We start from the raw sequence: 24,930 nt of genomic DNA, 5'->3' as shown, positions 1-24,930 counted from the left end.
GGCTAGGGGCTCTGGCTGTATAAGATGACCTAAGTCCTGCAGCAGGTACCACAGCAGGACTGGTGCCAGGGAACCATGAAGTTAGGAGAAAGATCAAGTTGCAGATTAGATTTAGATCCAATTTGTGTGGGACATCTAGGTTTGAGGGTGAGACACTGGAGTGCTGTGCTCATTGCTAGAGCACTTGCCTAGCATGCATGAGGCTCTGGGTTCCATGAAAACAAATGAAGACACTGGAGCCTAGAACTGGGATAAAATTGGGGTTCTGGTTGTGTCTGGGTACAGAGGTGGGGCTGGGGGCAGCCAGATCAGGCCTCACCTGTGGGAGTTGGGCATGCGCATAGCTCCCAGCTCCCCAATCCAGCCTGTCTTCCGGTCCCGGAAGGTAAGGATGCGGCCCCCAATTCTATTATCTGCCTCCAGGATGGTGACCTGAGAGATGAGGGGAAGGTGGGGACCTTCAGTTCCTTCTACAGAGCTTCCCACCTCTGCCAGACCCTCCCTTCCTCCATCCTACAGTGGTGTGATCTAGATCAGAAGATTGCTTTCTTCCTCCTTCCTCTCCCCCTCTTCTTTCCCCACCCCCCAGTACAGGGTACTGAACCCAGAAGTGCTCTACTACTGAGCTACATCCCCAGCCCTTTCTATTTTGAGACAAGGTTCTCGGACTTGCAATCCTCCTGGTTGAAAGATTCCTTTCTTTATGGGTGATGAGAGGAGCTGGGAAGAACAGAAAATGGGCATTTCCAGCAGGAAGGCCACTGGCTGGATTGCAGAGGGACTTCCCAGCTTAGGAAAGGAATAGGGTGATTTCCCATATGCATAGAAGTCCCTGGGCTGGCCCATTGTCATTCTTGGATTTCAATAGGGAACACTGTGGTTAGACCTCAGGTGTCACTTCCACTTGGAGTTTCTACCTCTATCAAACACAAATCCCCATCCTGGCTCCCACCTGATATTTAGAGTGATTTAGAGCTGGGTGCAGTGGTACACACCTGTAATCCCAGTGACTCAGGAGGCTGAGGCAGGAAGATTGCAAGTTTGAGGCCAGCCTCAGCAATTTAGCAAGGCCCTAAGAAACTTAGCAAGACCCTATCTCAAAATAAAAGATAAGTAGCTGGGAGTGGTGGCACTCTTTGGTTTGGGAGGCTGAGGCAAGAGGATCACAAGTTCAAAGCCAGGCTCAGCAATTTAGTGAGGCCCTAAGCAACTCAGTGAGACTCTATCTCTAAATAAAATATTAAAAAGGGCTGGGGATGTGGCTTAGTGGTTAAGTGCCCCTGGGTTCAATCCCTAGTACCAAAAAACAAAAAAACCAACAACCAAAAGAGTGATTTAAGCAAGGTACAGTGGCTCATGCGTGTAATCCCACTGGCTCGGGAGGCTGAGATAGAATTGCAAGTTCAAAGCCAGCCTCTGCAATGGTGAGGCACTAAGCAACTCAGTGAGACTCTGTCTCTAAAAAATATACAAAAAAGGGCTGGGAATGTGGCTTAGTGGTTGGGTACCCCTGAGTTCAGTCTGGCAGCCTCCCTGGACTGGAAAGTACCAGTACGAAAAAAAAAAGAAGAAGAAGAAAAAAAAAAAAAAAGACTGAGGAATGGGACTGGGCACATCAAAGATCTCTCAGGGCAAACATGTTAGAGCGGGGGTTTCAGGAGAAAGGATAGGTCTCTTTCTACCCCCACCACTCTGCCTACACAGGTAGGATATGGTGTCCTCCACCCAGGACTCCCAGGGAGACTGTAAAAAGCACTTCTCACCTTGTGTCCAGCATTGCTGAGCACCTTGGCAGCCACCAGCCCAGCCACGCCAGCACCAACTACAATCACTTTCTGGGGCTTCAAGGTCCGATTGAGGCCCAAGGTCACCACCTTGAGCAGCTGCTCGTAGTCAGGATCATGCATGCATTTCTCAAAGGGGTCCTGGCTGAAGGCCACCTTCCAGTCCAGGGAGGCTGCCAGACTGAGGAGGATTGGCACAAGGGTGAGGAGGCGCAGGGCTGAGAACAGGAGGAAAGGGTCAGTGCACATATGGGGGCAGGATTCTGCCCTGCTTGTCCCATGGCCCCTCCCCTGCTTACTTACCCAACTGGGCCATGACTCTCAGGTGGGAGATGCTGTCTGGGGTGGAGGAAAAGCAGGGGCCACTGTGACCAGAGCCTGACTCCCAAGCCTGACTGTCTCCCTGTGGAGTGCCTGGCTAAGCCCTTGCCCTGCAGCCGTCTTTCTCTCTGGGCTTGTGTGTCCCCTGACTTGGCCCTCCTTCTCCTGCCTGCCTGCCTCTGCTCTTATCTCCCGGTTTCTGCCCCTCTTTCCCAGGTGTTTCTTCTCTCTGCCCTCCTTCTCTGTCTTCTCATCTGACAGTCTCTTGTTTCTCTTTGTCCTCCCCTCTCTCCCTCTCAGTCCAGGTCTCTGCAGGCTCCTCTCTCCATACCCTGACACCAGCCTCTGTAGCTCTACCTTCAGTTCTCTGAGGACTAGCTGGCTCTGCTGCCCCTCTCTCTTCTTAAACTAGCTGGCCCCACCCTCCCTTTCTTTGGGAAGTCGGGCTGGGGAAATGAAACTGCTTGTTTGGAATCTCAGATGTCAGAGGCTAACAGAGGCTGCAGGGGCAGCCAAGGGGGAAAGGGGTTGGAAGGAAGTAACTCACTCTATTTTCTGATAAATTGGTATTCAGGTAACCATGCTGAGGGTGGGGACTGCCCCCTGAGCCTGCCCCATCCTGGTTACCAGGTCCCTGTTTCTACTTTTCCTGTGCTCTCTGCTCCTGGACTCTTGGGGCAGGGGGACCAAGGGTTTCTTGTCTTGGGGCTTCATGTGCCTGGGCCAGACCTCCTTTCTCCTGAGTCCTTCCCTCTGTTAGCATGGCTGTGCCTGCAGGGCCCCTGCTGGCTCCATTTCCCTTCCCATATACCATTCGAGCCTTAATTTCCCCTCTATGGAATGAGGACAGCAATGTTCTCTCAGGCAGCAGTGCAGTGGGCAGGCTGTGGGCTCTAGGTCAGCCTGCCTTGGTCCTGGATCCAGTGCTTGCCACCCTTTGAGCAGGGTCTTGCCCTCTTTTTTTTTTTAACTATTTTTTTTTAATATTTATTTTTTAGTTTTTCGGCAGACACAACATCTTTGTTTTGTATGTGGTGCTGAGGATCGAACCCGGGCTGCACGCATGCCAGGCGAGCGCGCTACTGCTTGAGCCACATCCCCAGCCCAGGGTCTTGCCCTCTCTATGGTCCCTATGTGCTGCTGTCAAGTGGGGGCTGTTACAGTGTAATGGGATGGGGTGCATCCTGGTAAGATCCTATAGACAGCATCTTGATTAGACTAGAACCTGCCCCTCTGGTCAGCTACTGTGGCAGCAGGGACATTGGGGCTTCCTAAGTGGCCACCTAGCAGGTGAATGCTTGACCCTCCTTTCCATTCCTGCCTTGAGAATTACCATGTACTCCGTGCAGGCCACAGTGTGGGGTGGCACCTTGAAGAAATGGCTTCCAGGAGCCTCTACCTTTGTTCTTTGCCACAAGGTCTTCATGTCAGGCAGCAGTGAGACCAGGTGACTTGGAGTCATCTCTGAGCCTCTCTCTTTTTTTCTTTTTTTGGTACCGGGGATTGAACTCAGGGGTACTCGACCACTGAGTCACATCCCCAGCCCTATTTTGTATTTTATTTAGAGACAGGGTCTCACTGACTTGCTTGGCCCCTCATTTTTTTTTGCTGAGGCTGGCTTTGAATTCCCAATCCTCCTGCCTCAGCCTCCTGAGCTGTTGGGATTACAGGTGTGTGCAACCGAGCCTGGTTTATCTCTTGAGTCTCTACACTTAAGTCCCTAAACCAATGGTGAAGAAGCAATCAGGGATTAGAGAGAGGGAGGAGTGGCTGAGGAGAAAAGTCAGAGGCAGCTGGTTCTCTAGCTAGGGTGGGGGCATTACCAAGAAAGAGTAGGCTGGGAAATTCTGCAGTAAATCAAAGGAGGATGTGGTTTGGTGCAGAAGACTGGGTACACAGGAGGACTGGGTGCATAGGAGTGAGTCAGAGAAATCGATGAAGGGGTTGGGGAGGAGTGACCAAGGGGCAAAATCGGTGAGCTGGACAGATCCTGAATGCTGACAGAAAAAGCTCAAGTCAGGGGCCAGGGTTGTGGCTCACTGGTAGAGTGCTTGCCTAGCCTGTGTGAGGCACTGGGTTTGATCTCTGGCACCACATAAAAATAAATAAAATAAAGGTATTGTGTCCATCTACAACTAAGAAAATATTAAAAAAAAAAGAAAGAAAGAAAAAAAAGCTCAAGTCAGCATGAACAGCAACAAGAGACTAAGGGACCTGTCCCACTGCAGTCTCCACTTGGGTTACCCTATGCTCAGGACTTTACATGCACTGTGATCCTTACAAGGCCTGCATTTGACAGATGAGGAAATTGAGGCTCAAACACGGCAAGGAGGACCACAAGGCTCAAAGGGGAAAGACTTGCCCAAGGTTCAACAGTAGGAGCAGTTGCACTGGGGATTCCTCAATCCTTGCTAGCCTGGCTCCTGACCTGAAGACCCTGGGCCTCCATATCCTCATCACATCCTACACCAGTTAAAGGAACTAGGAACCACCATGAAAGGGTGGAGGTGGCAGAGCCAAGGGTTACTAACACACATCGGGGCAGGTGTTTGGGTCCCCAGGGTGGGTGAGTGAACCCCCCTTGTCCTTCTGGCAATGGGCTACTCTGTTCATTGCTCCCCCTTACCTGGCAGAATCTAGGGAGCAGGAGGGGGGCATAAATGGAGAGTAGGGTCCTACCGCATAAAGCATTGTAAATCCTGAGCTACTGATAGCAGCTACTGTTCAGTAGTATTTAACTGTAGGCTAAATACATTTTACAGTGAAGAAAACTGAGGCCCAGCTAAGTCACTAGCTAGAGTGATGAGCCTGCATTTGATGTGTGTGCAGCCTGGCTGCAGGCTTGTGTTCTCAACTGCTTCTGCTATAACAAGCTCAGATTATTTTTTTGTTTTGTTTTGTTTTTTGGTTCTGGGGATTGAACCCAGGGGCACTTTAACACCTAGCCACATCCACAGCACTTTTTATTTTTTGTATCTTTTTTTTCCCTAGCCTCATTGGTACTGACAATTGAATCCAGGGGCACTCTACCACTGAACTATATTCTCCTGTCCTATTTATTTATTTATTTTATTTTGAGACAAGGCCTCGCTAAGTTGCTGAGGCTGGTCTCAAACTTGCAATCCACCTGCCTCAGCCTCCAAAGCTGCTGGGATTACAGGCATATGCCACCACACCTGGCTCAGATTTATGCGTCAGGGTAGGGTCTCTTTAGTTTGGCACTATTGACATTAGGGGCCAGATAATCTTGGGTGGAGCTGCTTTGTGCACTGCAGGATGCTGATTGGTTCCTCTACCCACTAGATGCTATAGCACCCTATCCTCCACTAAAGTGCAACAACCAAAAATGTCTCTGGACACCACCAAGTGTTCCCAAGGGAAATGGGTAAAGTGAGGGTGGGATCAGGGAGGTATGGGCCACAAAGAAGAGTAGCAGAGGTTAGGCTTGGTGTCCTAGGTGTGGGCAAGAGACAGGACAGGATGCCCAGACAGATGGCCAAGGTCAGACAACAGGGTGAGAGGTGGGGTGGTACTGAGAGAGGGCCACACTAATTATCTGTTTGCTTCCTTAGTTTTGGGAAATCCTGGAATTTAAGATGGAATTTCAAGAAAACAACTTTAATCCTTCTAGGTAGAAACGGTCTTTAGGGGGAAAAAGCGTATCAGGTGGTTTAGGTTTACTTCCAGAATCATAATGATAGTTCTAATGGGATTTAGGTCATATCCACAGCAGCCAAAGACCTGGCCCTGGCCCCACTGGAGGTCTCTGTGGCCCAACAGGACAGGAAATGCTGATAGTGACCATGCAGACATCCCAGGGACAGGGCTACTGCCTGACATTTTGTAAGCTTTTCTCTGAGTCTATCTGAAGACCCTGAGTGGTCAACATTCAAATTTTCCCCAAGCCAGGCAAGGTGGCCCATGCTTGTAATCCCAGCTACTCAGGTGGATAAGACATGAGGATCCAAGTTTGGGGGCAGCCTAGGTAGCTTAGTGAGGTTGTGTCTCAAAAACAAACCAACAAACAAAGGGATGGGTGTAGCTCAGAGAGCTTGTTTAGCATGCATGAAATCCTGGATTCCTTTCCAGCATTGAAAAAGCAACAAAGCACTCCAAAGTCACAGAGGAACAGGGATTACCCAGGGAAAAGTCATGGGTCCAAGCCCTGGATGCAGGGGGCACAGGGAGCAAAGGACAAACTTACCAAAGGCCCCTGATATTTTGCCTGACCCTCAGAAAGGGGTTCTCTTCCCACAGAGCCCTCCTGTCCCTCCCTCCCCAGTTTCCAGAACACCCCTGGACCCCAGATGCAGGGGGAGGGGGCACTCACTGCATGGCCGGCTGTGAGGGGCTTTCTCAGTGCCCATGGCCTTTCTGGTTAGCCTGGGACAGAAGTCATCATCAGACATATGCAGAACTGGAACGAATGGCAGTGGCTTTGTCGTGCTGCCCTTGTTGGGTCAGAGATGCCAGGTCCTGGTGTGGGTTAGAGTAGTTGGGAGGCTGTGGGAGGGCAGACTTTCCTTTCCTAAAAGTGTGTTATCATGGAAACTTTTCAACATATATAAAAACAGACACTAGGATGATGAAGCCAAGTGCTTCTACCATCTCATAGCCCTGGTTTCTAATTACATTTTATTCCTTCCCAAACTGGATTATTTTGAAGCAAATCCCAAATGTTGTTTTATAAATAAACACTTCAGGATATTTGTCTAAAACAGGGAAAGGCAAACTTTTCCAGTAAATATTTTAGGTTTTACAGGCCACATTTTTTTTTTTACTTTTATTTATTTATTCTAATTCACATGTCTCTGTTTCAATGTACCCATATTCAAACCAATATATAAGTGAGGGTGTGGCTATGTTCCAATAAAGCTTTATTCACAGTAACAGGGCCATAGTTTGCCATTCTCTCATCTAAAAGATAGGAAATTACTTGAGATTGAATCCAAGGGCACTTAACCACTGAACCACATCCCAGCCCTTTAAAAATATTTTATTTAGATCCAGGGTCTCACTGAGTTGCTTAGGGCCTCACTAATTTGCTGAGGATGCCTTTGAACTAGCAATCCTCCTGCCTCAGCTTCCTGAGCCATGGGAATTTCAGGTGTGCACAACCCAACAAGAACTTACTTTTTTTTTAAACTATAATACCACTATCACATTTTAAAATGGCAATAATTCTTTAGTATCACTAAACCAATATTCATATTTTCCCAATTGTCTCACAATTTTTGTTTGAATCAAGATCAAATTGGAGTTCACAAGTACATTTGAGTGATGAGTGTCTGTCACTTTTGGTTTTGTGGATTTGGGTTTTTTTTAGAACCAGGGATTGTGATGGGGTCCTTGGGGACCAGGTGAAGTGCTAGCAAGGCTGTGCAGGTCTGGTTCCTACCACAGAAAAACCTTTTGGTATTCATGGAGGTTGAGGCAGATGGTGTCTTGAGGTGAAATGGAATTAGGGGTACCCAGATAAGTCACTGAAGAGACCAGGTGTGTAGTGCTGTGGGACAAGTCTGGGGAAGCTGGAGTTATTTTGGCCTATGGGGAGTAGGGGGGTTTGCGGGGGCGGCTGGTATCCCAGCAGACCTGGCTCCCAGGGTGAGGGATTTCACTCTTGGAGAAATTGCATAGAGAGCCACTGCCCCTGAGGTTATGAGGGCAGACTTAATTTTTAAAAAAATTTTTGGGTACTAGGGTTTGAACCAACAATCTACATCTCCAGCCACCCCCACCCCCACCTCTTTCTTAAATTGGAGACAGGGTCTTACTAAGTTGATGAACTTGCTGGCTTTGAACTTGCAATCCTTTTGCCTCAGCTTCCCAAACTGCTGGACTTTTTTTTTGGTACCTGGGATTGAACCCCGGGGCACTTAACCACTAAGATACATCCCAGTCCTTTTTTATATTTAGAGGCAGGGTCTTGCTGAGTTGCTTAGGGCCTCCCTAACTTGCTGGGGCTGGGTTTGAACTCAAAATTCTCCTGCCTCAGCCTCATGAGCTGCTGGATTTATAGGCAGCATGCACTACCATGACTGGCAAGGGCAGATTTTTTTTTTTTTTTTTAAGTTGGACACAATATCTTTATTCATTTATTTCTATGTGTTGCTGAGGATCGAACCCAGGGCCTCGCATGTGCTGGGCGAGCACTCTACTGCTGAGCCACAACCCCAGCCCCAGATTATTTTATTTTTTTTAAAGCTCTTAATTTTTGGGTTCCCTAAAATTTAGAAGCAGTGGCACACTGGAGCTAGCTCCATCAGATTCACAAGAGCTGATTTAAATTTTCAGGGTGTTGTTTTGTAAGTAACTCAGTCTTAAAAAGATACCTACAATTTAATAAATATTATTATTATTATTTTTTGCAGTACCTAGGGATTAAACCCAGGGGCAATCTACCACTGAGCTCCATTCCAGGAAACCCAACTTCCTCCAGAGTTGCTGGGATTACAGGCATGCACCACCTCTTCATATTTGAGTATGTTTTACCCTATTACACATGCTCATGAAGTGAATGTATTTTCTGAATTGGTGTGTGTCCGCTCTCAAATCTGTGTTCACCAACCTCACGTGGACAGCTAGAAGTCAGCTGTGGTGTGAGGAAACACACCATGCAAACTGGCATCTACTGCCTTTAGGCTTCCCCACTCCCAAGACTTACTGTTAAGACACTATCAGCTTGCCACTGCCAGGGAACCATCTATTCCCAACCTTCCACAGGGGTCCAAGGCTACTCTTCTTCTGGAAACATACCCGTTTTAGAAATCTGACCTTTCCCATGCAAGCTGAGCCTGATGGTTTAAGGACGTCATCTAGGGGAAGGGTCTGGGCTGTAAGGTGAGGGTCATCCCTAAACAGGGTAAAGGAATGCAGGGAGAGCTTTTGAGAATCACCTTTAAAAGCCTTGAATTCCAAATCTAGTCACCACCTGTTTGTTGTCTTCATAATAGTTAATGAAGAGGAACTTAAGAGGAGGGGCCAAATGCTGGACTGGCAAGGAAGCACATCTGCCTGTTTTCTTCCTGAAAAGGGACAAACTGCAGTTATAATGAAGCCATCATGCTAAGGGAGGCTCCAGCAGAGTGCTAATCCTGTTTGTTCTTGGGGACCCTCCCTGACTCCCCCAGGCCTGCTGGGGCCATTTCCCTATGGATCCAGAGAACTATGCACAGTGATCCATATTTATCTTGCTTGTGTTCTTCAAAGTGGGGTGCCCAAGGTCCTCCAGGGTGTGAGAAGAAAATATTAGAACTCCAATTTGTTTTTTATTTTTTAAATACAAGAAAGCTGAGAGTATAGCTCCATGAGGCAAAAAATCCCTCCTGCCCGCACCCCCACCTGCACACACACAAAAAACCAACTATAAAAGTAATTAAGCCTTACCCTTGTTTAATATGCAAGGAAATAAGAATGTTATATATTTTTTTTGTACTGGGGGTTAAACCCAGTGGCCCTTTACTACTTCACTCAGCCTTAGCAAAAATTCATTTTGAGATAGGGTCTCCTCAGTTGCTTAGCGTCTTTCTAAACTTCTGAGGCTGGCCATGAGCTTGTGATTCTCCTGCCTCAGCCTCCAGAGTTGCTGGGATTACAGGTGTGCGTTACTGGCCTGGCAGTGATAGGGATATTAAACACACACATGAAACGTTTGCTCAAAATAGTTTTTTCTCTTCACATCTGAATGGCTCTTGCCAGTGATGGGCAGAGAAACATTGCTCCATTTTCTAACTACATTGCTAGATCAGAACTGGTGTAAAGTGCATGCACCAAAAATGGATAATGAAGGAATAAACACAGTGAAACAAGCAGTTTTTTTTTTTGTTTTGTTTTCTAGGGGAAATTGAGGCCTTCCTTTGGGCAAAGGGATCAGACAGGCAAGAAGGTCCACAGCAGAAAAAGGACAGTTAGCTGGCAGAGCTTTTAGGGAAAAGCCACTAGGGCACTCAGGGCTCCTCTCCTCTAGTTCATTCTGCTTCCTCTCCTATGGCTTCTGCTGGAACTAAACTCTTGGTATTTAATTTTTTTTAAGTTGTTGATGGACTTCATTTATTTATTTATATGCAGTGCTGAGAATTGAACCCAGTGCCTCACTTATGTGAGACAAGCACTCTACCACTGAGCCACAACTCCACCCCTAAACTCTTGTTCTTTAGTGGAAAAGATAGTCCAAGGAAATAATCACTCATGACCTCAACTTTGGAAAACTTCTGGAAACTGGGCCATAAATCTCCAAAATACGTGGCCCAGCTTAGTGTTGAACAGACTAAGGAAAGCCAAAGGGCCAGATTCTCCATTCCCCAGAAGAATGAGACTCAAGTACTTGAGATCACTTGAGCCCATGGGGGTCTGGAGGGCTGAGGCAATGGGGCTTTACCTGCAAAGTGCCCTCCCATACAAACCCACACTCTAGAGCTTCACCTCTTCACCACTGAAGCATAACCTTAATCCCACAGCTGGCCCTGTGACAGAGAGGAATGCAGTCTATGATGTCACTATGACATTTACACCCGCTGGGGTGGTGTCTTACATATGGTGGCGGATGACAGCATTCACACATTATTTCAAGACAGGATTCTATAGAAAATATGGACCCTGCCTTGGTGCTGCTCTTCCACCTCTAGTTAAACTGTCCCACCAGAAGAATGCCTGTCTTGAACTTGTGTTGCTTCCTCACCATAGGTCCAATCACATATTGATTGGTGTCTATGAACAGTGTAGTTTTGCTTGTTTCTGCTTTTCAAACTGAAAAGCAACTCTCTCCTTCTAATATTTACCCAAACAGCAGGTTTTATTTCACAATACACTTTATTTAGGAAAGCAACACACCATCACAGGTATTTCAAAGAATGCAGCAAAGTACAAAGACAAGATATGAAAGACAACTGGAATACAACCAACTAACTGGCTTTGGCCTTCAAGACACTGGATCTTACCATGACTAAGTTAACTTTGGCAATGGGAAGAGAGCAGAACCAAGTCTGTGGCTGCCTCTGGCAACTCAGGCCATATTACACTTTAACAGGTACTTTTGTAGAGTAACATGCTGAGTTTTATCTTCATTGTTTATTGAACATGTGACAGGACTGTGATGGGGACACAAAGGGGAATGACAGTCTCTGCCCACAGGAGCTCACAATCTAATGGTGAGATAGAGAAGCACACAGTCAACACAATACAGTGTGAAGTGCTAGCTCCAGTGTCCTAAGGGGACCCCAGGATGGTTACCTAACCCAGCTTTGCACAATCAAGAGGTTTCCAGGAGGTAGCAAGCCTAAGGCAAGTCCTGGAGGATGAACATGTATATTAACCAGGCAAAGGGAGGCCTCTGGGTGTGAATTCTGACCTTTTGTCATCCCTTGTGGACCCTGAGGGACCATCTCCTCCTCTGAAACTCTCTATCCCATTGTCAGTTCCATTTTTTTGTCTTGGTGGTTAATTTTCATGAGCATACGTCTTGCACTCCAAGACCAGGCTGCCATCTCCTCAAATGACAGGGAGTAACCTTAGTCTTTTTTCAGCATACCCAAGACTGAGTTGGACAGAGTGGCTGCCAAACACAAACCCTGGATAGGGAATAGATTATTTCACTGAAACCCAACATGACATGACCCCCACCCCGCTGCCCCAAATCCATGGCCCTGAAGAGACCTGCATTCAGTCAAAGGTGATTCGGAAGCTGCGCTCCTGCTCCTTGCGACGCCCTTCGCACACTTTGGTCACTTCTTCCACCTTTCTCTGCAGCAGGGCTGAATTCTGGTCAATCCACTGCAGAGAGTCCATGTGTGCATTGAGGATCTTGCAGATCTGCTGTAGAGGGTCACTGGTGTCGGCAGGGCCTCCAGATGTGTTCAGGTGCTCGATGATATCCTTGAGGTCCTGGGCCATACGTTTCAGCTGTGCATCAATGTTCTCAGCCAACTTGTAGGTCTTCTCACGCTCCTCGTCAGCATGCTGCAGGTAGATGGTCCCGCTCTGTTCCTTGACTGACTCCTCCAGTGGGCTCAGCAGGTCTTCCAGCTCTTTCTGTTGCGATAGGATGAAGTCAAGCTCTTGGTCCAGCCGCTTCTGATCCAGCTTCACCTTCTCTACTTCCCGGTGCAGGCTGGTGATCTTCTCCCCATTTTCAATCAGGGTGCGGTCCCAGGCATTGACCTGGGTGGCCTGCTGAAGGAAGTGCCGTTCCTGATCCTCCAGTTCCAGGCTCCACTTGTTGATCAAGCTCTCCAGCTGCGCATAGGTCATCACAGGACAAGTGGCTGCTCCAGCAGCTGTACTGGTGCCAGGTGGAGCTGTCACAGCAGCTGGTACATTGCTGGGGATCCCACTTGGCACCAGTGGTTTTAAACTCAAGGCAAAGCCAGTAGAAGTGGTGGTGGTGGTGGTGGTGGTACTGGAAGAGGATGTTGCTGTGGAGGCACCAGAAGCTGCTCCAGGAGCCTTTAAGCTAAACCCCAGTGTACTAGCTCCAGGAGCTCCGGCAGTGGTTGCTGGGGCACAGAGGGAGAGCCCTGTGGTGCTGGATGAAGTGGGAACAGTTGCTATTGAGGCAAAGAGAGTAGGCCCTGCACTGGTGGTGGCAGCAGTGGGTGTGGGAGCGGCTGGCTGTGTGGTCCCTGCTCCAGTGGTTGCTGGTGCTGCTGGAGTGAAGGGTAATCCAGACAGTGCGGTGGGCTGGGCAGAACTGCCAACGGAGCCAATGTTGAAACCAGAGGTTCCAGTCTGGGACGTGCTTCCACCAGTGAAGGAGAACCCTCCAGATGTGGTGGATGGGGCTGCAGAGGTGGTAGAGGAGCCAAACACAAAACCAGTGGGTGCTGCCCCTTGGCTGGAGGTAACAGTGCTTGAAATGGCATTGGTAAGGGTGCTGCTGCCAAGCCAAAAGCCACTGGGGTTCCCTGTGGCTGGGCTGGTAGTTGTATTGCTCAAATTTAGCTTTGGAGCATTGATTCCTAAGGAAAAGCCAGTTCCTCCAGAGGCAGGAGTTGTTCCAAATGTGAACCCTGAGGACTGTGTTGCTGGAGCTTGGGTAGTGAGTGAGAACAGACCAGTTGAAGGGGTGGTTGTAGTTGGCTGTGAGGAAGTCCCAAAGTTAAACCCTCCAGTGCCCGAAGCAGAGAAAGAAAACCCCGTTGCAGGGGTGGTGGTTACTGTCTTTGTAGTGCCAAATGTGAACCCGCCTGTAGGAGCCCCAGTGCCTCCAAAATTAAACCCGCTCATGACTCCAGACTCTGGTGGCAGCAGCTACTCCAGCTTCCAAGCAAATCCAACAGCGTCTGCAACCTTGGGGAAGATTTTTAAAGCAGAGGAAGCAACATGATCAGATGGCAGTTATGAAAAGGCAACCTCAATGGCATGATGGAGCATGCTTGGTTTGGAGGGTGGTAGGGCTAGACAATTACAAAACAGGCAGCAACCTTTCCTCTTCCTTCTGTATAACCCTAACTAGACTCTGCTAAACTAGCAAAGGAAGCACTAATCCATGCTCCAAGAGTCAGGTGCTACAAGCTATGTGTGTCTGGGTAGTGTGCGAACATGTTCAGGACAGTGGGAGCCTTCCACTGTAGGGAGAAAGTGGGAGACCGACCCTGAAGTGAACTCAGCCCCCATGAGGAGGTCCAAATGGAGGCACTTCCAGTGAACGAAACTAGAAGGATACAAAATAACACCTTTGGGACCTGTTCCCAGGGTGGGACCCAGTGAGGTTCTCCTGCTGGCTATAAACAGAGCATTTGGGAACTGATCTGGCTCATGCTGCTGAGAGGTTGGCTCTGGCACATCCCTCACAACTTCAGGGGGCATAGGGCAGGCTGGAGCCTATGTCATTCTTGGATGGGTGTGAGACCTGAATGCTTAATCAGGGCACTAAATGCCTCTGGATGTGGTGACTGGCTCAGGAATAAAGTGAAATGTGGTCAGCCAATCTAGGGTTTTCCACCAGGCTAAAAGGCAATAACTTCTTTTATTTGCAGATGTAGCCACAGTGGGTATGTATCCAGGCTTTCCCCTGGGCATCTTCTTAGCCATCTGCAGTGGGAAACAATGAGTTGCCAACAGAGAGTGATGGGTTTGGGGAGAGAGAAGGGAGAGGGATAAAGAACAACCCAGAAGCTCCCAGGGCCAGAACATCTCCATTCACTTTATTTTGGTACTGGGGATTGAACCCAGGATTGTTTACCACTGAACTACACACCCAGCCCTTTTTATTTTGAGACAGAATCTTGATAAGTTACTGAGGATCTCACTAAGATATTAATGGCCTCCAACTTGTGATCCTTCTGCCTCAACCTCCTAAGTAGCTGGGATCACAGATATGTGCCACAAGCCCTTCAGGCCTTGGTTTTTGAAAGAACCAAATTACAGAGTATGAATTCATTATAAGGAACTAGTGGACTCACACAGCCAATTTTTATAATCACAATCTGAATGGGATACACTGAGTTAATGAATTAAACAAGCCATCCTAGGCTGGCTTTCTGTCATATTGTGTCTCAAAGATGATGGGGAAGGGGACCCTAGACCAGGTAGGAGGGGACCACAGCCTAGTTAAAGGCGGCATGTGTAAACTACACAGGCCTGGTCAAGGCATAAGAGTATAATCTTTCCAGGTGGGCAGTAAGTAAGGACCCCTAATTGGTTTCCAATAGAGTTTGGTGTGGCAGACAGTATAATGACCCTCCAATGTGTCCACTGGGAGTACATCACCATACACAGTAGAAGGGACTACGTAGATATGATTTAGAATCTTGTAATGGGGCCTGGCATGGCAATACATGATGCAGAAGGATCACAAGTTTGAGGCTAGCCTCCAACTTAGCAAGACCTTAAGCAACTTAGTGAGATCTTATCTCAAAATTGGTTTCAATCAATCCCCAGTACAACAACAAAGAAGACAAAAACAAAAACCACACAAAAAAACAAATAAATCTTGTAATGGGGAAATTATCCTGGATATCCAGACGGCCCTAAACATAACCACATGTGATACTATAAGATGGATGCAGAGGGAAATTTGATGGGAAAAGAGAAGGCCATGTGATGATGGAAGCAGAGATGGAACTGATGTGCTTTAAATCAAAAATGGAGAAAGGGGTCCCTGACCAAAGGAAAAGCAGGGAAACAGTTTCTCCTCTGCAGCCTCTAGAAGAACCAGGCCTGCCCATACCTTGATTTGGCCCTATAAACTTAACTTCGGACTTCTAACCTGCAGAACTGTACAAGAACCAATGTGTGTCCAAGCCACTAAGTTTATGGTAATTTGTGAGAGCAGTCAAAGGAAACGAATATGGTTCTGAAGTAGAAGATGCTCAGTTCTCTCCTCAGGAAAGGTGGGGTACCATCTGGGGTACAGCCAACATAGGAAGGGTACAAGCCTGGGTGCTCACTATCACTGTGGCCACAGGGCAAAAACAAAACTGCATTTTCACACTGTGGATGCCTCTGGAAGATGGTGAGAAAAGGGACTGGGAGGTACCGTAAACACCAGCTGTGAAGTTCTTTCGTAAAAGACCCTGGGTGTGGCTGACCTCAAGTTTAGTATGAATTCACAGTTTGTTAACACCGTTCAGTGCATCCTTGGGCAACAAATGTCAATTCTTAGAGCTTTCTGGGGCAGCTGACTCCAACTCTAACAACTTTGTGTAGTTAGCACTATGCTATGCTTTCCTCACCAAGACCCTCAGCTAACTTTATAAGTGTCATGGGAGGGAGGTCAGGATTTTGGCCCTTGTGCACAGTTAGGGGAAAAGGCTGAGGTGGAAATGGGTTGTCAATTCTTTTTTTTTTTCCTTTTCTTTTTTAAAAATATTTATTTAGTTGTAGATAAACACAAAGTACCTCTTTATTTTTATGTGGTGCTGGGGAACCCAGTGCCTCACACATGCAAGGCAAGCACTTGAGCTGAGCTACATCCTCAGTCACAAGAAACCTCCTACAGCTGTCCTCATCCCTTTTACTGTATCCTTTGCTTTCCTCATAATCCCCTATTTTTTCCATACAGCCATGCGGGAGATGTCCCCACGGTCACCATGCTGGATTGGCCTGGTCTAAGCCAGTAGATCTCAACTGGCTGCCCAGTGGCACTACCTGGGAGCACTCAAAACATGCAAAACTGCCAGGTCAAAGGTCAACTCTCTGGAGGTGGAATGCTGGCCTTGTCATTTTTACAAAGCTATCCTAGGAAATTCTGTAAAAGATTCCTTCATGCTGGGCATGATGATGCATGCCTGTAATCCTAGCGACTCAAGAGGAGGCAGAAGGATACCAAGTTCAAGGCCAGCCTCAGCAACTTAGCAAGACCATCTCAAAAAATAAAAAAAGGCGGGGCTGGAGATATAGCTCAGGTGACAGAGTGCTTGCCTTGCATGCACAAGGCAGGCCATGGGTTCAATCTCCAGCACCACAAAATAAATAAGTTTAATTAAATTAAATAAAAATGGGGAAAAAAGAAAAAAAAAAAAAAAGGCTGGGATGTGGCTCCATGGTTAAGTGCCCCTGGGTTCTTTATCTGGTATTCCCCCGCCCTCCCCATAAAAAGTCCCTTTATTCTCCAGAGGCCATGGCAGATGTCTCAGCTCCCAGACCTTCTTGTGTAAGACCACACTGAGCCACCTTGAGTTGGGTTTGTTATTAGAAGCCAAAAATAGCTGACTGGCTAACTTATGTCTCAGTTCTCAAGAACTCAGTTTGAGAGAGCTTTTGCTATTAATAAGTTGAAGCTAAATTTTTCACAAGAACATTTATAAAAAGTTCTTAACTACTGCAAGAGCCAGGTGCGGTAGTGCACGTCTGTAATCCCAGCAGCTGGGGAGGCTGAGGCAGAAGGATCATGAGTTCAAGGCCAGTCTCAGCAACTTAGTGAGACCCCGTCTCTAAATAAAATATAAAAAAGGACTGGGGATGTGGCTCAGTGGTTGAGTGCCCCTGGGTTCAATGCCTGGTACCAACAAAACAAAACAAAACTACAAGAGCTAGACATAATAGCACATGCCTATAATCCCAATGAAGCAGGAGACTGAGGCAGAAGGATCATAAGAGTTTGAGGCAGCCTGGGCAACTTAATTCAACCGTCTCGAACAAAACAAAAAAAGGCTGCTAGGATGTAGTTCAGGGTTAAAACACCCAGTACTATGAAGAGGAAAACAACAAAAAACAATCTTAGTAGACTACAAGAGAAAAAAACTTGTGGGCTTGACTGGTGTAATGGCTCACCACTGATTAAGTGCTCCATCAGTTTTCCAACAATATAGGAGCCAGGATCTATTCCTGTGGTGCAAACTTGCTGATCCAACCCTGTTCTACATGCTTCTGACAGATTATTATTCACTCCTGAAAGCAAACTCTTCAGGGTAGGTCCATCTTGTCAATAAGGACTACGAGGGCCAGAGTTGTGAGCTAAGCCATGGCTCCTGCCATCAAGGTGGTCAAGAGATATGTCAAATGTGAGCTTCAGGACCAGGTTCCAGGTGGGGACAGGGCTGGGGCACATGTCACAGGAACAAGGAAGAGGCTCTTACCCTGGCCTGGGTTCCAGGGAGTGTTGAAAGAATCAGGGTTGTCAGGGCCAGCCAGGAGCTGGGTAGGGAGGGGAGGTCATCCAGGTCAGGGAGGATCCTGTGTAAACATAACAGAGCCTGAAACAGCAGGTGTTTGGGGTGTCAAGAGGGGCAGTGGATGTGCAGTGAAGGGTTGACTTGGCAGGTGTGAGCTGTGCAGACCGTAAACATTCTATGAAGACTTGCTCTTGCCCAGCTCCTAGGAGAGAACCTCTAAGACCCTGGAAAATAGAAACTGTGTCATGATTCCCCTGTGGCCTTAGGCCATTCCAGGTAGTCCACACCAACAATGATTTATAGTGGACATTGAGGACTGAATATCTAAATTTATCCATAAAGATATTGTAGGGACAAATGCATGGAGTACTGCATACATGGCATATGTTAAGGGCGTCTGAGTGGCAGGCCATTCCCCTTGTGCTAGGCGTGTGAGCGGCAGGCACAGCCCTGGGTGTGAGGCCATGTGTTGTAATCCCTGTGCTTGCTCCATGGCCCACTCCTTGATTGGTCGCTGCAAGGACAGTTAGCAGAAATTGTATTGGTGGCTGCCTGTAATCTGCTTAGCTACTGCCTGAGTATATATGGAAACTGTGCAATAAAATCAGACCTGCTTCCTGCTTGGTCTCCGAAGGTCTCGAATATTGACTCCACAGCCACACTCTCATCTACCCTGTTCTGTGGGCCTCCTCACTGGATGAGAGAGCACCCATGCAAGATATTCCTTGCCAGTGGAACTGATCCCCCACAGAACTTTAGATACCAAGGTTCAGGTGAGCTTCCCTGGTTAACACTACAAACAGTCCCTTATTTACAATGGTTCTACTTAAAACTTGCCCTTTTTATTTTTTATTTTGAGACAGGGTCTCACTAAGTTATTGAGGGCTTAGCTGAGTTGCTGAGCATGGCCTTGAACTTATGATCCTCTGGCCTCAACCTCCTCAGTTGCTAGGATTACAGGCCTACACCACCATGCCTGGTTCAACTTACAACTTCTTTTGACTTTGCAATGGTGTAAAAGTGATATGAATTCAACATAAACTGTACTTAAACTTTTACTCTTTTCCCAGGCTGGTGACACGTGGAATGATCCTCTCTTGAGAGGCTGGGCAGCAGCTAACCAGGGGTTGCTTGCAGTCAACCCTTCAGTCATGACAGTAATCTGAAGTGTGCAGTGCAGCTAAACCAGCTTGTTCAGGTTAGGCATACTTCATCCATTTTCAACTTATGATGGATTTTCTCAGGACACAGCATCATGTTAAGTCAAACAGCACCTGTACTCCACATGTGCTGCCACATGTTGTTGCCGGGAGCACTAAATGCTGTCCATGAACTCCAAAAGGAGCAACACCTGGAAGCTTGTGCTTCACACCTATGCACCTCTCCCCTTGGCTGATTTTAGTTTGTGGCCTCTTGCTGTAAAAAACTGGCCACAAGTATAACAGCTTTGCTGAGCTTGGTGAATTGTAGTGAATCACTGAGCCTGAGGGTGGTCTTGAGGACATACAGTTACACAAGATGTGGTAGGAGAAATCAGCAGAGTCACAAATATTAGTCTGGTAACTTAAAACTTTTTGTTGAGGGAGCCACAGGGACTGTAAGGGGTAGGAGTTATTATGGCCAGAAATTAGGGAGCACTAGATTAAGGCAAGGGCAATGGTCTGGCTGAGAATTCAAAGTCTGACCTGGGACTCTTTAAGAATAGAGGTGAGAGAATCACAATTTGAAAAATGTGCACAATGTGACTTTGATAAACAAAGTCACTGACAGCCAAGACTTGGAGAGTTTCTCACAAATGCAAGCTAGCTTGAACTCTGACACGGGCATTTCCATTTTTACCATCAGGGAGAATTTTCCTAAGAGAAGCCAAGGGTGCCAGAGGAAGCAAAGAGGAACCCAAACTAAGAAGTGGTGCATCTCCTGGTAAAGCGGAAGGGAATGCTTGCACCAGGTGCTCAGGGCTGGATGGCATAGCTGAAGCAACCTGTGGCTCACCTGGATTACTGGTCCTCTTGCCACTCCTCATATATCTGTTCTTGTGTTTCAGAGCATCCCTACCATCTGGGAGCTGAGGAAAGACCCACCTGGGATTGTGACCTACAGATTCATCCCACCCCCCAGCTTGGGAACCATGGTTCTCTTCTGTCATTGCCAACCATCACTCAGTTCTACTAACTCACCTCCATCTTAAGTTGTTTTGCCACTCCAACTTAACTTTACCTGAATTGTTTACTTTAATAATTCACTCAGTACTACCCTGAGTAAGGTGATGACAACACAGAGGGGAATAAAGGCTTGTTCCTGCAAGGCGCAGTGGCGCACAACCATAATTCCAGCAACTTGGTAGGCTGAAGCAGGAGGTGCCCAAGTTCAAGGCCAAGCCTCAGCAACTTAGCAAGGCCTTATCTCTAAAAAGGGCTGAGTATGTTGCTCAGTGGTTAAGCCCAGCTGCTGGGTTCAATCCCCACTACCAAAAAAATAATAAAATAAAAATTGTGGAAGAGTAATCCTAACTACTGAGAAGGCTGAGACAGAAGGATCACAAGTTTGAGGCCAGCCTGGACAACTTAGTGAGACCCTGTCTCAAAATGAAAAATAAACACTCACTCACTCTTGGGCACCACCTTCCCTCACTTGCCCTACCACATTGGTGATGGGCCTGCACCTTTGCTACCTGTGTTTCTGGAGGGATTACCTGTCCAAAATCCCACCTTTTGTCCATTTGAGCATATTCACTGGGCAGCATATCACCAGCCAGCAAACCCAGCATGTCAAATAGGACTTGCTATCCATTTATCATAAATATCCTTTGAATCAGCTTCTCCCTCTCCCTCCTGTCAAAGAAAACCCTAGAAGCCTCAAGGGACAGATCAGCTCAGAGCCTGATTTCAAGAATGGAAACCAACTGATGAACAAGAAGCACCTTATTAAGACCTCAGCCAAGGCAGAGGTGCCAATGCTCTTGGAAGAGAAAGCAATGCATAGGAAAGGCAGGTATTGCCGGGCAGGTTCTGCAGTAGAAAGGCCTGTGCGGCCAGACCAGAGCATGAGTGTGGGTGGTAGTAGGCCATAAGAGGGTTCCACCAGGCAGACTCATCCTGGTTGCTGACAGGAGATCCTAGTGGCTTAGGCTGTGTTTCATCTTTTTTCTCCAAAATGAATCACAGGAATCTTTAGAGCACGTTCAGACACTTAACATTGAAACGTTCATGTGTTCCTGCATGCTACCTGCCATAGAGGCCTTACCATACCTGCCCCATTTCTCAACCACCTCAATGACACACTGATGGGCTTTAAAAATGACAAACTTGATCTTTTCTGTTCCTAAGTATGATGATTGAGTGTTCACACGTTCTGTGAGATGTATCTTCCACTAAACCTTGCATAACATGCACACATTACCTAACATAAAATTAAAACAAACAAACAAAAAACTACTCTCTTAATTCTATGAGCAGGTCCTCATAATTCTATGAAGAAAAGGTACAAAAAGGAATACTCTGGTCCTCTGTCCCAAGCCACTTAGCTCTCACTCCTGGAGACAAGTTGTTATCTGTGCTTCTTTCTAGAGGTTTTCTGTACACTCAAGCAAATTCGAAATTTGTAGTCTGTTTGTATCTAAGAAACAGCATCCTAGATGCACTGTTATTTTTTCATTTAATTTATCTTAGCAGGCCTGTTCTCCCCATTGGGTAGAAAAGGAAATTGAGTTTCTTAGAGAGGCACTGACCTGTCTGAGGCTCCCAAACTATGTCTGTCACCTGCTGCATAGGGTGGTACCTAAATGACTCTTGGATTCTTCGAGGTCCTCAACCTTCTGTTCTTCCCTCTTTCCCTTGAAAAATACTCTTTCCCAAGAAGTCACAACTAATTAGCAATTATATCTTCTTTCCTACTCCTGAGGCCCAGCTGCACCTAAGGAGCTCAGGTGGTGGGACAAATAGCAATTTTCCCCATGGGAACGCCAATCAGCTTAGACATACATGGTAAAGAAGCCAGGAAACAACCACAGGAGTAGATCTTAAGAATTTTTTTTTTTTTGGTGGGGAGTGGGAGGTGATGGTGCCAGGGATTGGACTCAGGGTCACTCAATCACTGAGCCACATCCCCAGCCTATTTTGTATTTTATTTAGAGACAGGGTCTGGGTTGCTTTGTGCCTCACTTTTGCTGATGGCTTTGAACTCGGGATCTTCCTGTCTTAGCCTCCCCCAAGCCGCTGGGATTATAGGCATGTGCCACTGTGCTGGTCTGTTTTTTGTTTTTGTTTTTTTAAACAGAGGGTCTCACTATGTTGCAAAAGCTGGTCTTGAATTTCTGGGCTCAAATGATCCTCCTATTTCAACCTCCCAAGTACAGGTCCATGCCAATGTGCCTTGCTCCTAAGGAGTCTAGAACCACCGCTCTTAATGTAAAAATAATAGAACTGGAAGATATCTGAGGAATGCTCTAGTGCTGGGACCCTACCTCTTTGCTAAGATTGTTTTCTTTATTGTACTGAAAAAATTCCACCCAACTACATTTTTAACATTTAAATTTTAACTATATAATTAATAAGTCATTTCTTTAGGCATATTTTTTAGAGCCATTACTGATAAAACTAATCCTCCCTTGAACACTACCTTACACTCTGGTCCACAACACCTGTGAGGTAACCCCTATTAAAAAGCTACTGTGTAGCAGGGCACAGTGGCACATGCACATAATCCAAGCAGCTTGGAAGGCTGAGGCAGGAGAATCACAAGTTTAAAGCAAGACCCTCTTTAAAAATAAAAACAGGCTGGGGATGTGGCTCAGTGGTTAAGCACTGCTGGGTTCAATCTCTGGTAACAAAGACCTGCTGTGTATCTTTCCTCTGTTTATCTGTGTGCAGTCATAGCCAGAATGTTTTTATGTGTCTTTGCTAATACATAGGTCATCATACTGTAAAGCATCATTCTACAGTTTGATTTTAATTCCTTCTAATGCTGTCAATCAGACCACTGTAGAGACACATCACATTTTATCTATTCTTTTACGATGGAAACTTAGAACTTCTAATTGTTCTTCATTACAAACAATGCTGCAGTAAGTATCCTGTTCACATCTTTGACACAGGCTATAGATGTTTTCCCAGGACAGATCCTGAGAAGCAGAACTGCTAGCATGCTACCTACATTCTGAGTTTCCCAGAGACTATCAAACTGCCCTCCACCCTTCCTGTACCTGTTCATCCTAATAATGAGCAGTACCGGAGAGATACACTTCCTTCCAACCAGTTAAGCACCTGAAATTACAAAATTTCCAATCTAAAGTATCAGTTGTATTTACTAAAAATGATAAAAGGCATTAGCCACTCGGCACCCACCATGTGCTGGCATATGTTGAATAATTCACAAATATACCTCATTCATTCAACAAACATCCACTGAAACTTAGGACAGGTTCAGCTCTGTGCTGAGTCAAATAAAAACAATATGTCAGCTGGGCGTGATGGTGCACACCTGTAACCTCAGCGGCTTGGGAGGCTGAGATAGGAGAGTCACCAAGGTACTAAGCAACTCAGTGAGGCCCTGTCTCTAAAATACAAAAAGGGCTGGGGTGTGGCTCAGTGGTTAAATACCCCTGGGTTTAATCCCCCTGTACCAAAACTAATATGGCATGGCTACTGCCCTCAAGAAACAGTGTTATTCAAATGTGATTAAAGAAAAACATATCAGGACTGAAAACAGGTCTTCAAACAAGAACTTGCACATAAATGTAAGGTGCCTTCGTCCACTATGCTGCCTTTACCTCCTTCATTCTAGTTTAGCTTGAGGTTTCCTGCTTATACTTTGGACTTGCTCAAACCACTCCTGCCCCAGAAGGTTTGCATCTGTGGTTCCTTATCCCTGGAATGCTGCTTTCCCTGAAGAGGACCTCCCTTACTTCCTTAGGCCATGGCTAAGATGTCACTTACTGTGAGGTCTTTCCCTGACTCACTTTAAACCTATGCAAAACTAAAATCCCCTCATCCCCCAACACTCCTGAATACCTATCCTTGTTTATCCTTAGGACTCAGGGGTCACATGAAACACATCCTTACTTTTTGGATCTTGTTTATTTTTTTGTCTGATGTTCCCACTGTGGGCACTCAGTAAATGCTCAGTAAAACACACCAGCTCCAGAGATTGCTTTGTGCCAAGCATACTGCTAAAAACTTTAGTGACTAGCTCATTTATTTCTCAACCCTTCCCCCAGAGGTTAAGCACCATTAGCATGTTCTTTTTAGAATTAAGTGGCTTCCTCAATATCAACATAAGTGTCAAAGGCAGGATACAAGGTCCTGGTCCTCAAATAATTCAAAGTTACTGGAGATAAAAGACAGAAAGGTAAACTATAGGACAATATGTTGGATACTATAAGAGTTTTGTTAAAAACTACTGGAAACTCTGGGAGCAGTGGAGATTAACTTTCCCTGGGGGATGGGTGAAGGGAGGGATCGTAGAAAGTGGAGGAAAGGCAATCCAAGTCTAAGTTAGGTCAACTATGTCATTCTAAGCAAAAGCTCAGATGGGCAAAGGCCTATTGCCTTGGGGACAGGAAAACAAAGAATGCCAAAGAAAATATACAAATGGCTGATGAGCATGTGATAAGATGCTTGACATTATTAGCTACCAGGAAAACACAAATCAAAACCACAATGTACAGCCAGGTGTGGTGGTGCACGCCTGTAATGCATGTAACGCAGCTAGGGAGGCTGAGACAGGAGGCAGCCCTAAGCAACTCTGTGAGATCCTGTCTCTAAATAAATAAAATAAAAGGGGGGGGGCTGGGTAAGTGGCTCAGTGGTTGAGTACCCCTGAGTTAGTTCAATTCCCAGTACACCCCCCCCCAAAGAAAAACAATGGGATACCACTTCACATCCACAAAGGTGATTCTATTAAAAAAAGATGGCAACAAGTATTGTTAATAATATAGAGAAACTTGTAATCAGCATTCCTCGTTGGTGGATATATTAAATATGTTAAATGATGCAGCCACTTTGGAAAAGTCTGGCAGTTTCTCAAGAGGTCAAACAGTTACCCTATAGGTACCATTTAAGAGAAATAAAAACACATGTCCAGTCAGACACGGTGGCACACACCTGTAATCCCAGAGGCTTGGGAGGCTGAGACAGCTTCAGCAAAAGTGAGGCACTAAGCAACTCAGTAAAGCCTTGTCTCTAAATAAAATACAAATTAGGGCTGGGGATGTGGCTCAGTGGTTGATTCCCAAGCTCAATCCCCAGTAGCCCTCCCCCCCAGGGGGGGGGGGG

General features: G+C 46.6%; 2 protein-coding genes and 1 non-coding gene across 8 annotated transcripts in view; 1 reads left to right on the top strand and 2 right to left on the bottom strand.

Moving 5' to 3' along the window:
* Positions 1-24,930, bottom strand: part of Il4i1 (interleukin 4 induced 1) — a 37,501-nt gene that overhangs the window by 4,286 nt on the left and 8,285 nt on the right. For 2 of the 4 annotated variants that reach the window (XM_048790498.1, XM_048790499.1), the window contains 4 exons: positions 9,002-9,130; positions 6,436-6,581; positions 1,764-2,002; positions 320-432 (listed from right to left, as the gene is read on the bottom strand). In XM_048790498.1, the coding sequence (XP_048646455.1) occupies positions 320-432; positions 1,764-2,002; positions 6,436-6,514 (431 nt within the window). In that variant the 5' untranslated portion in view covers positions 6,515-6,581; positions 9,002-9,130. Of the gene's footprint in view, positions 1-319; positions 433-1,763; positions 2,003-2,087; positions 2,546-6,435; positions 6,582-9,001; positions 9,131-24,930 lie in introns of those variants that run through there. The other 2 variants (XM_048790500.1, XM_015496494.2) reach the window with 2 other exon arrangements.
* Nup62 (nucleoporin 62) overlaps positions 11,700-24,930 on the bottom strand; it is a 21,551-nt gene continuing 8,320 nt past the window's right edge. The window contains exons 2-3 of one of the 3 annotated variants that reach the window (XM_015496491.2): positions 17,621-17,717; positions 11,700-13,388 (exon numbers count right to left, since the gene is read on the bottom strand). In XM_015496491.2, the coding sequence (XP_015351977.1) occupies positions 11,763-13,325 (1,563 nt within the window). In that variant the 5' untranslated portion in view covers positions 13,326-13,388; positions 17,621-17,717 and the 3' untranslated portion in view covers positions 11,700-11,762. The remainder of the gene's footprint in view (positions 13,389-17,620; positions 17,718-24,930) is intronic. The other 2 variants (XM_048790503.1, XM_048790502.1) reach the window with 2 other exon arrangements.
* On the top strand, positions 20,968-21,068 carry LOC125612691. The gene has a single exon (XR_007343170.1). It is a non-coding gene; the product is annotated as a small nucleolar RNA U13 (small nucleolar RNA).

Source organism: Marmota marmota, unplaced genomic scaffold (assembly GCF_001458135.2).
Source record: "Marmota marmota marmota unplaced genomic scaffold, marMar, whole genome shotgun sequence".
Lineage (NCBI taxonomy): Eukaryota > Metazoa > Chordata > Mammalia > Rodentia > Sciuridae > Marmota > Marmota marmota.
This window is presented reverse-complemented; position numbering and strand designations above follow the sequence as displayed.